We start from the raw sequence: 14556 nt of genomic DNA on the forward strand, positions 1-14556 counted from the left end.
TGTTGGAGACTTGACAACTAACACAAACATACGTTCAGTAAAACCACACTTCAAGAATGACAGTCAAATAACCTGACGACTGACAGCTTGTTTGGGTGCACTACATCACTACATGTGGCTTTCAGCACCCATATGGAAGTATTATATGAATGTGATTAAAATGAATACAACATTGAATTGTAAGTGATGCATCCATCACAATGGAACACATTAGAAACTCAAAACAACAGTTTCGGCAGGAGTCTTGACAACTCACAAAATTTTAAAATCTGAACTGCACTTATTAGCAGCTAAAAATGGAGGAAAAGTCTGAAATTAAATTTATTTCCACTCTTTCGTATGAACCCAGCAAACAGGCTATTAGAATATTATGACTGAAATGTCTTCCCTGCAGGTAGCATCAGCTGGGCAGCCATCTCCCCACAGTAGATGACATAGGTCAGCTAACTGTGTTTCCATGACTGGAAGGAGGATTGCCACAGCCAGTTTGTTTCACACACTGCAGTTGCTTTTCAGACATTTCTAGCCACTGTCTCCAAACAGCTTTTGACTTTTCAGTTCAACAGTGCAGAAATGTCTAAATGCAGACAGCATATTTTTATGCAGTGCCCCCTGCAAGCTTCCTTTGTAGCAAAATCAATTTTCTATTTTCCTTTGATCCTGATGTGCGCTGGTGGCAAGCAAAATACTACTTCCTTTCCCAGGTCAAGTAGACAAATATGGGAGTTCTGAATCATTTAGGGCATTTTTCTCTGCTGTGTACATATGTGAAATTGCTATGAAAGTAGGGGAGAATCTGAACTGGTGAGAAAACTGTTCTAATATCCCCTCATGCCCCAGAGTCTTTAGGATTTAAAAAAAAAAGTTCTACACTGCAGGCTGTAAATTCATCTGAGCCAAATCCTGGAAAGAGACTGTAAAATAACATCCAAGTGCAAATAAACATGTGTGAATTGTTTTGTTTTGTTATGTCTGATTGAGGACTTATGCACTGGCTTATAGTATTTAGCAATTTCTTAATGTGCCTGTGCCACTGAGTGCCGCCTCTATTTACATAGTAGCAATCTATCTTTTTTCATATTATTTTTATTCTACCCAGATTTTTCCATTATCCAATTATACATGTACACTGTGACAAAAAATGTCAAGGACCTAGAATGGGAGGAAGAAATGAAATAAAACTTCACAGGTTGAGGTGGTGTATGATGTTATTGCAACAGTTACAAAACTGTGTCCACATGGCAAAATGAGCCCACTCATAGCATGATGTTGCACCACCTCTGGCCTAGCTGCATACACTGACTGAGTTGGAATGGTGTCAAAGCAATTGTATCCTCTCCTATGGCAAGCTGACATACAATTGCAATACTGGCAATGGGCTGGAGTTTATGTCTGAGCTAGTTTAACATGCTCTCTTAGGGATCAGTATGGGGATGCTGTCCACAGGAGTGCCTCAATATCATTAACACACTTCAAACACACACATGCCATGTGCCATGATACTGTCACATGAGCAGTAACACACAAGGATGATGGATGTCTGAGGTTTTGCTGTGCTGTCAAGAGTTGCCTCAATCACTACCAGACATGAGCTGAAGTCTTACCTGATTGCTCCCAAATTTATGATGCCAAGAGAAATGCCACTATCCCTTTCCAAATCATTGGAAGAATAGGATCTCTCTCTCATGATTATAATTTGGGCAATGCAGAGCAGTGATTCATCACTGAACACTGTGACCCATTCTTCAGCAGACATTTCCCAGTCACAGCATCACTCCAAATGCAGCAATCTGTGTCGGGGTGTTAACAGTAGACCTTCATAGGACAGTAATTTCTCAGCCTGAGTGCTACTTGTCTCTGACCAATGGTGTAAGGTAACATGAAGTGTGGCAGGGTGTCCATTACTTTCTCAGATGGCAAGCACAGATGTGCGGTGTTTGCGTGTTTTCAGTACAGTACAGAAACCTTCCTCATGGAAGCCAGATGTGTTCGACCTGAACCTTTGTGACTAACGTGCCTGCCCTCACACTTCCTTGCAGTCAAACAATGAACCACTGCCGAACCTGAAAGTCCCAAAAAACTGGATTTTGCACCATTCTACCAGCTGGCCAAATGGATACCCAACAAGGTCCCTTTCAAGCTCTGCCAGGTGCTGGCAACACTGTCTCTCACACGTATGTGACATCTTCATGTCCTTTGCTAAGATCCCTCAGTATTTTATGTTGTTCTCACCTTTGTATCTCCTGCTGGGCCTCGTAATAGTACACAGTCACCTGTCCCACAGCTAAGGAAATCTTGTTCACAAAACTCAAACTCTTGGTATCCACGACTGAACTCTTCGAGTTGCTGGCCATTTAGCACCACCAAATAACACCTACAGCTAACGGATGGCTACAGACGTGGCTAAGCCTAACCGAAGGAGAGAATGGTACAACAGAGTAATCGCCATTCCCAATGCAAAGCATCAAACCTTTTTGCTCACACAAGATTGATTTGCTGGTGAAAGAGTATTAAAGCATTTATGGAGAGGTGAGGAAAAAAATCGTAGGTGCGTTTTCAATATAGCACTAACTGAATGAATGTTTGATTAACATGATACATCATTAGGGCATATCTTTTGCTGAGGCACGTGGTGGTGGTGGTGGTGGTGGTGGTGGTGGTGGTATTGGTATTATCAAGGTGTGGGGGGGCAAGAGTCATGTCAGCACAGATTACATATCATCCAGGGAATGATTTTCACTTCTACACACGAGTAAAACATTCGCAGGAGACGATACAGGTATTTCGTCACGTAATAGAGGGGTTTGATGTGGGCCTTCAAAACAACAATACTAAGGTGTTATAGAAATAAGAAAATACTTGATAAGGAAAAAAAATTTAGTACTTTTCTTTGGAGGTAAAACAAAATAATTATTTAGAAACAGAACTGAAAAGTTTTAAGCTAGAACTTCACTGCATACTGAAATTTACAATATCTTTCACCTGAGCAATTGTGTTGCACACATACTAGGTTACAAAAATCAGTGTTTTAAATAGTGATTAGAGTATGAATTTACACATACCTGATGGATTATTGTTGAAGAAATGCATTGTTGCTCGTGTAACTCCAATAAACATTTGATTGTGAAGCCTCATGGATGCACGTATGCAAAGAATAAAAAATGATATAGAACGAAGTATTGTTATCAGAATTGTAGCACCTATTATTGCACTATATATGTACACACTTGCGTCTCTGCTTGGTAGCCAGCCATGCTGTGAAAGGTCTGGCTCAGTCTCATTATACAAAGCTGAACTAGTTTTATTTTCCTGGGATAGGCTTTGTAGCACTTCCTCTGAATTGGCCCTAAAAAGTTTTAAAATTGGTGATTAGCTGTCCATTCCAATACAGCAAGTCCAAAGCAGAACTACAACTAATACATAAAAACTTGCAACAGAAATATTTACCAGTAGGATAGCCAGTAATCACCACCCAGGACAGAGACAGGTGTTAGGATAAATACAATGGCCACGAATAACTGCAGGCAATAGTTGCCACCATAAGAAAAATACGCATAGTAAACAGCTTTCTTGACACCACCAGATGTTCTCAGTTCTGCTTCTTGCCGTGGTGCCGAGTTTTCTTCTACAGATACCGTCCGCTAAAATTAAAATGCGTTTCAGGTTATAAACTAGCACTAAATATTTTTATTACATCTTAGACATATACCTGTAGATATAATAAAATTTAAGGAACTTCACATGAGATTAATATTAGGATCACAGTACCATTAGTTTTTCTCATGAAGATATTTATGTGCACCAAGTCATGCAAAGGAGCAGCCTAAGACTATTAGCTTTCATACTGTTATTCTTACATATCTCCATCACTACCTTCCTCCTACTATTCATTCCATACCCCCATAAGCCTTATTTCACATAACAAACATGATGTGCGCGCGCGTGTGTGTGTGTGTGTGTGTGTGTGTGTGTGTGTGTGTGTGTGTGTGTGTGTGTGTGTAGAAAAGAAACAGAGGTAGGCATAGAAACAGAACAATACCTCCTACAAAGTATAGGGTAGGGGTAGGATTAGGATTAATAGATAGAAGTTTGGTGTCAGTGAAAGAATGCACTACAACTCACCTCAATGAGATTTGATTTCTCTACAGCTTCCTCAGAGTCACCATCTCCTACAGTGCCTGCAATTCCCTCGTCAGAATTCATAAGTTTAGCAAAGTCCAGACCAGACCGCTGAAGCTCAGAGTAACTGCCTTTTGCTTCAACTATACCCTGCAAATTATTTTCTAATCAATTTAAGTTTATTGATGAATATCAAGTACTGAGATACTATCAAAATAAATTTATGTGGTGGTGATAATTTTTTAATAGTTTGAAATTCGTATGAAGCTATAAACTCATTTTAATTATCAACGTGGAAAATAGCTATCATACTTTAAGAAGTAGTACACGTAACTTGAGCAAATTAGTAAATTGTGAGTGTGAAAGAGCCTCCAAATAACTGGCATCCTCTTACCAAGTTTATTCCCAGCTAATGACTGCCTAAAAATGAATTAAAAACCTATGTTAATGATGGAAGCTGAAGAAATAAATTAAAACTTGGACCCAGCCAATACTCAAATCCAGGTCTCCTGCTTACTAGGCAGAAATGTTTATCATTACACCACCAGCCTACCGAAGTACTGTGTCCTCTCAAACACAAAGTGTTATCTTCAGCATATTTTATCTGTAAATTGTCACTTTCCAAGGGCTCTGCGGCATTGGAATAGCTTCCATCATTATCGAAGATAAGAATGAGATTTAAATGTCTTGGGAAAAATTAATTATAAGATCTCTAAGAATTAAAAATCATCCCACTAATGAATGCATCTTTAATTATGCACACCAGGTGCCACAGAATATGAAGGTATTGCTAATATACTGCTATTTATTTCACAGCCTCCCTCAGTTTTACTTGGAAAGGAAACATCCAATTTAAACTGCTTGTGATTGCACCAAGGCTAACAGGAACGCAACATTCCAGATATACTACATTACCGACTGTCTATATCCAACACTAGGTTTTATTTTCTCTACTAGTCGAATTTTTGTTAACATTGTGTGATTAACAATGTTCAATATGAATATAAGTAGAAAGCTTCTTACCTGCCTCTTTTTTAATGCTTTCACTAGAACACTTAATTCACACAGACTGACAATAAAACTGTTTAAGAGCAAGGTGGACTTCTCAAAGAATTCAGCAAAATTGATTTGAGTAAAATACACCAATAATACGTAAATGCTTAATTATCACTGAACTAATTTCAAAATCAAGTATATATTTTCCCACTATATAATATGGTGAACTAGAGAGCTCATACAAAATGCTGAACTATGAATTACTTATTAGTTGCATCTATCAGTGGGGAATATCTCCATTATTCACTATGTTCAAGTACACAATTCTAAATGCATGTTACAAGTGACTTGCACAATAAAAACAAAATTTCACCTGGTTTCTTTTTAACAGGGATTAACTACAAAAATGAAGTTTTTTAGTGCCAATTACACAGCCTGACATTGATTTGTTGTATTACAGAAGAGAAAAAAAGCATGGAAAATTCATATCAGTCCACAATAATCAGACTTTCTCCGATATGAACAGATGAAGACATTGCTGTGTCACCACCACCACTGCACTAAAAGTTTCTTGCTTTTACTTTAAATCTAACACACAAAATTAACTGTTTCATAGTTTCACTGTTTTATTACCATTATGATTGGTTTCCTTACCGGTTGTGTGTGTTGTATGAAGTATATAAAGAAAATAAGTACTCAGCATCTGAGACGCAATCCCCTCAAACAATAGCACTGAGGGCCAGAGTTTTTTCTTCTGGCTAAAAGAAATTAAAAGGTTTTAGGAAGAGGGGCCTAGTGGGAATTTATTAGGGCTGTCTCTCAGAACCCCAGAACACTTTACAGAGAACACAGGCAGCATAGTGGGTCTCAAATACAGAAACTGCAGAAGAAAATTATTAGATACGTATGTACTGCACAGCAGAAAGAATCTTGTCACTTACTTCATAAACTACAAATCCTGTTTCCTTCATATAAATTAACAAAATTACAATCTTTCAACAATGCAGACAAAAACTGGGGAAATTACTTTTAACCACACATATAAAATGAGGGAAAAAAGAATTTTTGCTACCTGAACACCTATCTCTGAAATATGACAATATATATTAATGACAATATATATTAATGTGAAAAACATGTTTAATATGAAACCTATGATTCTAAGTAGAAGGTTACAGCAGATCCTGTGGGAAAAATGCTACTATTAGGTAGGAGAATACATAGAGAATGAAATGATAATCTAATCCTAGTTTATCATAATTATTGGGATGCTCTTTTAAGTTTTTTTATGTTTATGGCAACATTTCACCACAATGTTGACTAATAAAATAACCACAATAATAATGTCAAGATGTACTAACAACATAGGGCTGGCAATTTTTGTACAACAGTCCAAACCAGATTAATGCAAGAAGGAATATTTGCTGGATTTCATTAATGACAATAATCACTTGTTAAGTGGTACCTGAAAATTGCCTTCCATTATTTTTTAATGAATCATGAAGCATACCACATTGACAAATGGACAATATACAATGGGAGAGGTTTGATTGCACACTTAACTACTAAACTTTATCATGAAAAAATAGCTTTCTTGCACACTATAACAAGAGGGACCATGTACCTCATTAAACCAGTCATTAGCACTACAACATCAACAGGAAAGAATGGGCAGGAGAGAATGGATAAAAGTTAATATGGAAAAGATCTAAGTAAAATACTGAGATACAGCACAAAATCTATGCTTACCTCATTAAGAATAACTATTTCATCAACATGATGAAGAAATTGGATTTGATGAGTGACAAGAACACATATGCTATTTCTAAGCAGCCCTACAATACACTCATCAAACAGATGTCTTGCTACATGAGGATCAACTGCCGAAAGGGGATCGTCAAGAAGGTAAATGTCTGCCCTCCGATATACTGCCCTGAAAGATAAACATTTATCTTCAAAATTTTGAAATAAATTAACTACTATGAAAAGCAATCTTGGAAACCTAAAACTATAGTTTATCAGTCACTGTTCAGTTCAATTACAGTTCTGTGCCACATCTTACATTTGTACTGTTTGAATAAGGGAAAAAAACACACACACACACACACACACACACACACACACACACACACACACACACACACACACACTTCCAATGCATTTTCACTACACAATAATTTCCTTCCTTTGAATAGAATATATGTAGTCACATACAAATATACAAATATACATAGTTCAAGAAATAAACAGATATACAGATATTTACAATTTGATGCACATAATTTTCAGGTGATATGTGCAACTGAATAAAACCAATTTAATCATGCCATGTGCTTTTTGGCATTAAGAAACAAAGATGCCATTTGTGGCCTGAAATATCTACATGTGTATACTATTTTTCCTTACATACTAAACAGTGCTTTCAGCTTAGAAGCAGTTCCGACGCTCTGCCTTTTAGTAATGTAATAATCATCCAATTTGGAAGTACCTACCTGGCAAGATTGACACGGGCTTTTTGTCCTCCACTTAACATGATTCCTCTATCTCCAACAAGTGTCTTATCACTGTGTGGAAATGAGGCAAAGTCTTCTTCCAATGCACAAGCTTTTATTACACGCTTATACCACACTCTGTCGTATGGTTCACCAAACAGTATGTTCTGACGCAGAGATCCCGCAAATAACCAAGGTTCCTGCGATGCGTATGATGTTTTCCCTCTTACAATCAATCTTCCTGATGTCAGTGGCAGCTCACCAAGAATGGTTTGTAATAAAGAAGACTAGAAAAAATGGTATCATCATCAATAAAGATACACCATTTTTAAGTATTTACAGGGCAGTCAAAACAAAACTGGTCCAGATGTTGAGCACCACATATCAACCTTAACATTATGGAACAGCTTTTCAACATTTTGAAGTACTTCAAAGTTCATATATAATAAAGGGAAACATTCCACGTGGGAAAAATATATCTAAAAACAAAGATGATGTGCCTTACCAAACAAAAGCGCTGGCAGGTCGATAGGTACACAAACAAACAAACAAACAAACACAAACATACACACAAAATTCAAGCTTTCGCAACCAACGGTTGCTTCTTCAAGAAAGAGGGAAGGAGAGGGGAAAAATGAAATGATGTGGGATTTAAGGGAGAGAGTAAGGAGTCATTCCAATCCCGGGAGCGGAAAGACTTGAAAGACTTACCTTAAGGGGAAAAAAGGACACACACACACACACACACACACACACACACACACACACACACACACACACACACACACGGCAAAGAGTTGGGGGCAGAGATGTCAGTCGAGGCATTGTTTAAATGGTACCTCAATTTGAGGAAGCATTTTGGAAAGATAATTGCATCAACTTCTTTGTATTTTTTTATAACCATAAGTAAGTTTAAAAATATTCAAAATACTTCTGAATTGTTTAGAAAGTGTGCTGCACTACCTGATACCAATAAACAACCTGTAAAACATATATAAACAGTGCTTGAAAGACGTAGGTGTTGATCTTTACATACTTTCGAGCTGAAAAAGTACCTAGTATCCTTAACACACTTCTACTGCGACGTTTACCGTAGGCCGAATTATTTGTTTAAATGATGGAATTAACGAATATCGTTATGCAAACAATACTTTTGAGAAAACTTAATTACTTTGGAATTAAGGGCTGGCTTTGCTAACAAGTTTTCAAATAGAAATATATAGATACTTTAAGAATGCTATTGTTTCATGTCTCAAATGTTGATGATCAGTTCAGAACTGATATTTGTTTGTGTGTCAACAATAGAATTCAAGTTACGAAACAATTACTGATTTTGCCCTCTAACAAAAGGTACTAACTAGGAATAGTCAAATTAAATTAGAAAAATCAATTACATACCTAAAAGTACGCACAAAGGGCCAATCTTTCTGTTATGAAAATGCAGATGATATTCACGTATGTTAATGGTAATCAGTTAAACATGAAAAAATCAGTTTTAGGATGGCAAAACAAGAGACGAATTAAAATTATCCCAGCTCATCAGAACTACTCACAATAAGGTACGATAGGAACAAAAGGGGTTGGTGTCAGCTGCTGATCCTAAACAGCCAATGAGAGAGCAGCAGGCAGACGTTAGGGAAGAACAGTCATACTGTTAACAGTTACATAGTTAACTCCTATGCATTTTCACAGCTTATGTATGATATTTGTATCTACAGAATAATTATGGAAAAATATGTAAAATAAGGAAAGGTGACTGCTTACCCATAGAGAGACTCTCCTACAGCTTGAGAAAAGAAAAAAAATGATTCTGAAAGCTATCAAAGCAATGTCCTGTACCTTTCGTTTCTGCACCTGTGGATGACATGGTGCTTCTGCCTTTTGGCGAGTCATCTCTTTTATTCCTAAATAATTCATTATTCTCAACTTTAACATTGTTTTTGGGTGTACATATTGATGAGGACTGTAACTAGGAAAATCACATTTTCGAATAGCTAAAACAACTTAGTTCAGTCACATTTGCACCTAAAATTGGTGCAGATATTGGAGAGGAATTATGTTCTGGGTTAACTCATCTGTAAGAAAGTAAGTTTGCTTTGTTCAAAAATTTACTGTAGGAGTAAAATGTGATGCTCCCATTTATCTTTTAGACATTTGTTTAAAGAGACAGGAATTATGGCTACTGTTTCACACCACATTTATTTCCCCATGAAATTTGTTGTAAATGATCCACTGCAGTTGAAAAGGAGTAATTGTGTTCCCTCAAGCACTCTTTCAATGCGTTACAAAAATGTGGCAAACAATAAAATACAGACTAACATGTCTAGTATAAAATGCACTACTGAAATACAAGTGAGCACTACGACACTCAATATCTGATGTTAGTAGACAATACCAGTGTCCTGTTTCCTTACTTTCTCTGCTCTGTCTTTGGCCTTCAGAATTTTAGTATTCCACACTCAGTACAATTACTTGATCACTAATGTCACTGACATTTTTGAAAATGTTGCAGCTGATTTCCACATTGGTATATCATGAGCATGCACCACAAGCTGTCTACACTAGTGCAATGTTTTATAGTGGGTGTCCTTGTTTCAGATAATTTGCTAATTATTTCCCCACAATTTATATTAGGGTAGAGGGAGGAAGTTCGCCATATTTGCCTTTCTATTGCAACAGATTTGTTAGCACTCACTACCATCTGTTGGCAATCACGAGAAAAACCGATTCAAAGCATGCCCATTCTATGTTGCCATCTGGTGGTAGCACAGAAAATTATGTATTGTTCTCACAATCAGTAGTGGAACACATTTCGTGAGAGGACTGGCACTTAGACAGGGGATATTTTTTTCCATCTCCACGATTTGTGATCCATTTTCACTACTGGAAGTATAAATAAATTACTATTTTGACTGCTAAAGTGTATAAATATGTGCTGCAAGTGAAACGACAAAGAATTGATTTTAAATTTCTTAATAATGCTGTGATATATTGTTGTATAATAAAGCGTGCTTCTGGAGGGAATTTTGCCATTAGTGTGGCGAGTTTCCCTCCCGTTCTCATCTGACGCCATGAAAAATGAACTTACTACCTGCATTATCAGGCTTCTGCCTGTAGGATATGGGATTACAGAAGAAAAACTACAGACGATGGTATCTGAATATTGTGTAAATCCTGAACATGTTTAGAAATGACCGTGCAGGGAAATTTTGGTTTCAAGGATTTCATACACGCCACCCATAAATAGTTTTCAGAAAAGGAGAAAGTTTGAGTTACGGAATATTGATGTGTTTTAATGCTGAAAGAGTATCCCAGTATTATAATCTTCTGGATAAAGTTTATGATGCCATGAATCTTTCATCTGCCCCACACAGTCTTGACTTGTGTCAATGATACTGAAACAAATTTCCATGACATTGCCCTCAAGGTCACTTACCTTTTATGCCCTCTATCTACTCCTTCCACCTTTCAACTTTCTCCTCTTTGCTTATTACTGGATTTTCATCTTAGCTGTTTGTATTTGTACAGTTGATTTTCCTTTTTTCCAGCCATTACTAACTTTCTTTTTCCTAGTTATACAAGCTTCTAAATCCTTAATTCCTGGTTAGCTATTTTGCAGTTTCCTTCAATTTTAATTTTGAGTCATTTGTATTCCACTTTACCTGCTGCATTTTTGTGTTTTCTTCTTTCTTTCTTTCATCAATAAAACTATCTCCTGTGACACCCAAGGAATTCTACTAGATCCTATTGTTTTACCTATTTGATTCTGCAGTCTTTAACACTTCACCACCACCACCACCCCCCCCCCCCCCCCCACCCCCCAAGGTACAAAATGTACTCTTATTTCAGTTTTTAATCTGTTACTAAATCTCTTCTATTGCCCCCAAGAAAGTCCGAACGTAACTGAACAATGTATTTAGGTACCAAAGTACATAAGCAGAACATGCTGCATTATCAAAACCATTACCAAGAACTGAAGTTTTCATGATCGTATTATATCCACCATAGACATAAAATTCACTACCTTTAACAATGCAGCAATCTGAATTTGGCAAATTTTTTAGTCTGATAATGTTATACATATTTCTGATGTCACCCCCTCCCCCCCTCAAACTCTCCCTCACCCTTCCTCTATCTCCCCACTTCTAAAACACAGTCCAAGAGCCACTTCAAACAAGTTGATGACCACCATCTGCACGATGTTCAAATTGCTTTGTGAATGGAGAAATTCAGTTTTAACTCATTCCATGTGCACTTACAGAACATAACAATGAAGTAAATTTAACATGCTAATGGGATACAGTACAAATTTGCAGAAACACAAGAAGTATTATGCCTTGCTTACTAACCTTTCCTGCACCCACAGGCCCTATAATAGCAAGCAGCTTTCCTGGGACAACTTCTAGAGACACATTCTTCAAAGTATTGTCTGGTGCATCGTCCTGCCATTTTGCAGTTGCATCTTCTAATTTAACAACTGGATTTTCTTTCTGAATTTGTTCCTTTTCATCCTTCAGAAGGATGCCATTTTCATGAACAGCACCCATGTTCACAGTCTTTATTTCTTCATATCTGAGGAATTTCTGTGGATATATCAGTTAGTTTATTAAACATTTATGTAAGAAGAGTGTATGTCAGTCTACACACTTAAGAACATTACCTCAATACGTCTGCCAGAAATCAGACCCTCAGCTACAGCAGTGATTGCTTTAGGGAAAGATTCACTCATTGTATGTTTCATGAGGTTGTAATATGCTGCTACAACAAAAACCTAGAAATAATAACAAACACACAGTAGGATAAGAATTCTTATTAACTATATCTTTAATCAAAAAGTTTGGTAAATACTGGAGAAATTCTCTAACCTTTTCCGCTGTCACATCTTCTCCCATCATTACATATATTACAATGCTCACAAATGTCGACAGTCTAGTAATAAAAACACCCATTGAGAATGTAATAGCTCGAATGTACTGCATAGATTTTATAGCATTCATTTCTTTCCTATGGAGAAAGAAAAAGAAATTATGAAACACACTGTTGGAACACACTGTCTTAACACTTCAAAAATATTTCAGAAGTTTCTTTAACAAATGGTTTATATGTATTAATTAATGATGCCAGTACTAAAAATCATACACAAGTAAACTAGCTGAACAGAAACAAGACAATGGACAACAGTAGGAAGATATGCTCACATAATAAAGGAAGGCACAAAAATTGCAGCTACGGTACTTTTGTAGAAAAGAAAATTCAATTTGTAAATCTGCTAATGTATGGAAAAAAGAAAGGAAATATGAGGAGAAAGGAGCATCGAAGCATCACATACAACTCCCAAATTTCTCTGTGCTTTTTTGAATACAATCATGATCACACTTTTTTTTTAACGTGAAATAATCACACTGATTAAGATACACACCTGCGTGCAGCAGCAACTAAATTTGTGAAAGACTTTTCCCATGCATACATCTTGATAACCTGAATTCCAGAAATTATCTCATTCATGATGCGGACTCTATCATCTGTGCGAAGAGCTGTTTTGTATCGAAATTTTGATGTCAATCTTCCAAGATACCCTGCAAAAACGGAGTCTCAGTAGCTTACTGAAGCAATAACATTTACAAGTGAAAAATAAACAACAACAACTCTTAAGGAATGTAAAAACCAGACTTTAAAAGCTAGCATGATTCCTCTTGCTCCTATTGTACTGCAGCATCACCTTTCTGTGGACAGCCAATAAGAGTGAAATTCATTCAGTAAAATAAGGTAGTACCTCATTCAATCACAGAAAAGGTAAGGAGCAGATACTAAATGTTTATGAGTGTCGGCAATATTTAGGTGAGATGAAAACAATAAACACAGCAGCGACATTGAAGCATTACAAAATGCTTTACAGGAAAGAAAAAAATACACATTTAGCTTTCCCCCTGTTGCAATAATTTTTCAACAAAAGTACATGTCAATGACTGTCCTCTACAAATGACTAACTGTACACCTGCTTCAATACATAGCTTGCCTGGAACTGGAGAGCTACTCCCATGTCTTAAATCAGTAAGAGGCTCACTAGCTCATTGGTACAGTGTCAGATTATGGATCCTAATGTCCAGGAGTTGAGTACGAGTCAGTCATAGTATTTCTGTTCTGTGACTTTTTCTTCTGGCAAAAAGAATGTAAACAAAATGCCAAGTAGCACCATGGTTCAGAGTTCAAATTAAGCTCTAGGGTCCCCTATAATTGACTGGGTGAGTCACCTGAGAGGTCGGAGGAAGGCAAGTGATACCACCTCCAGTAAGACCATACGCAGGGTATGCACTGTGGTATTCGAACCAACCTTCGTCATGTTGGTAGCTTTACAGAAGAGTAAGCGAGTGTGTGTGAAGAGGCATGAACATTGTTAAGAGATCTAAACTTACATACCCAGAAGAAAAACTCAGCAAAAACTGGAATCTCCTCATAGTCAGTAAGTGGAAACAAAATCTGTTACATTCCTAATTTAATTGGCCTTTTTTAGAAGATGGCCAAATACCAGCATCTGAGTAACTACCAGATATTTTTAGTCAATCATCAGTGTGGCCATTCAATACAACAGGGAACATAGGTATAATATTTAAGAACACCACAACGGTCTTTGGAACATGTTCAAGGCATTAGAAGCACCACAAATTGATTTTATTGGAAAAAAGGAAAGGTTATCACTGCATACCATATTTTACAGACCATAACGTACTACCGACTATACGCCGCACCTTAATTTTTCCAGCAGTTTTTTAAAAAGTAACATTTTTATCACCAGACTGCGAAGACACCTTCAAAAATTCTAGTTTATAAAACCAAATTGACATTTGAAGTCCCTGAAAATCGTCATCTGAACTTTTGTTGTCTTCTCCACTAACAAGTTTGTTTGTAGGTCATTTTAAAGCTGCCTTTAGTGTGAATTCATGTTGGGAGT

At 36.9% G+C, this 14556-nt stretch overlaps 1 protein-coding gene across 4 annotated transcripts in view; it reads right to left on the reverse strand.

Moving 5' to 3' along the window:
- The window catches only part of LOC126335166 (probable multidrug resistance-associated protein lethal(2)03659), a 262493-nt gene that overhangs the window by 40237 nt on the left and 207700 nt on the right, over positions 1-14556 (reverse strand). For all 4 annotated transcript variants that reach the window (XM_049998144.1, XM_049998145.1, XM_049998143.1 and 1 more), the window contains 9 exons: positions 13027-13183; positions 12473-12611; positions 12268-12378; positions 11957-12190; positions 7608-7894; positions 6865-7048; positions 4123-4269; positions 3448-3641; positions 3063-3346 (listed from right to left, as the gene is read on the reverse strand). In XM_049998144.1, the coding sequence (XP_049854101.1) occupies positions 3063-3346; positions 3448-3641; positions 4123-4269; positions 6865-7048; positions 7608-7894; positions 11957-12190; positions 12268-12378; positions 12473-12611; positions 13027-13183 (1737 nt within the window). The remainder of the gene's footprint in view (positions 1-3062; positions 3347-3447; positions 3642-4122; positions 4270-6864; positions 7049-7607; positions 7895-11956; positions 12191-12267; positions 12379-12472; positions 12612-13026; positions 13184-14556) is intronic.

This window comes from Schistocerca gregaria, chromosome 2 (assembly GCF_023897955.1).
Source record: "Schistocerca gregaria isolate iqSchGreg1 chromosome 2, iqSchGreg1.2, whole genome shotgun sequence".
In the NCBI taxonomy this organism is placed as follows: domain Eukaryota; kingdom Metazoa; phylum Arthropoda; class Insecta; order Orthoptera; family Acrididae; genus Schistocerca; species Schistocerca gregaria.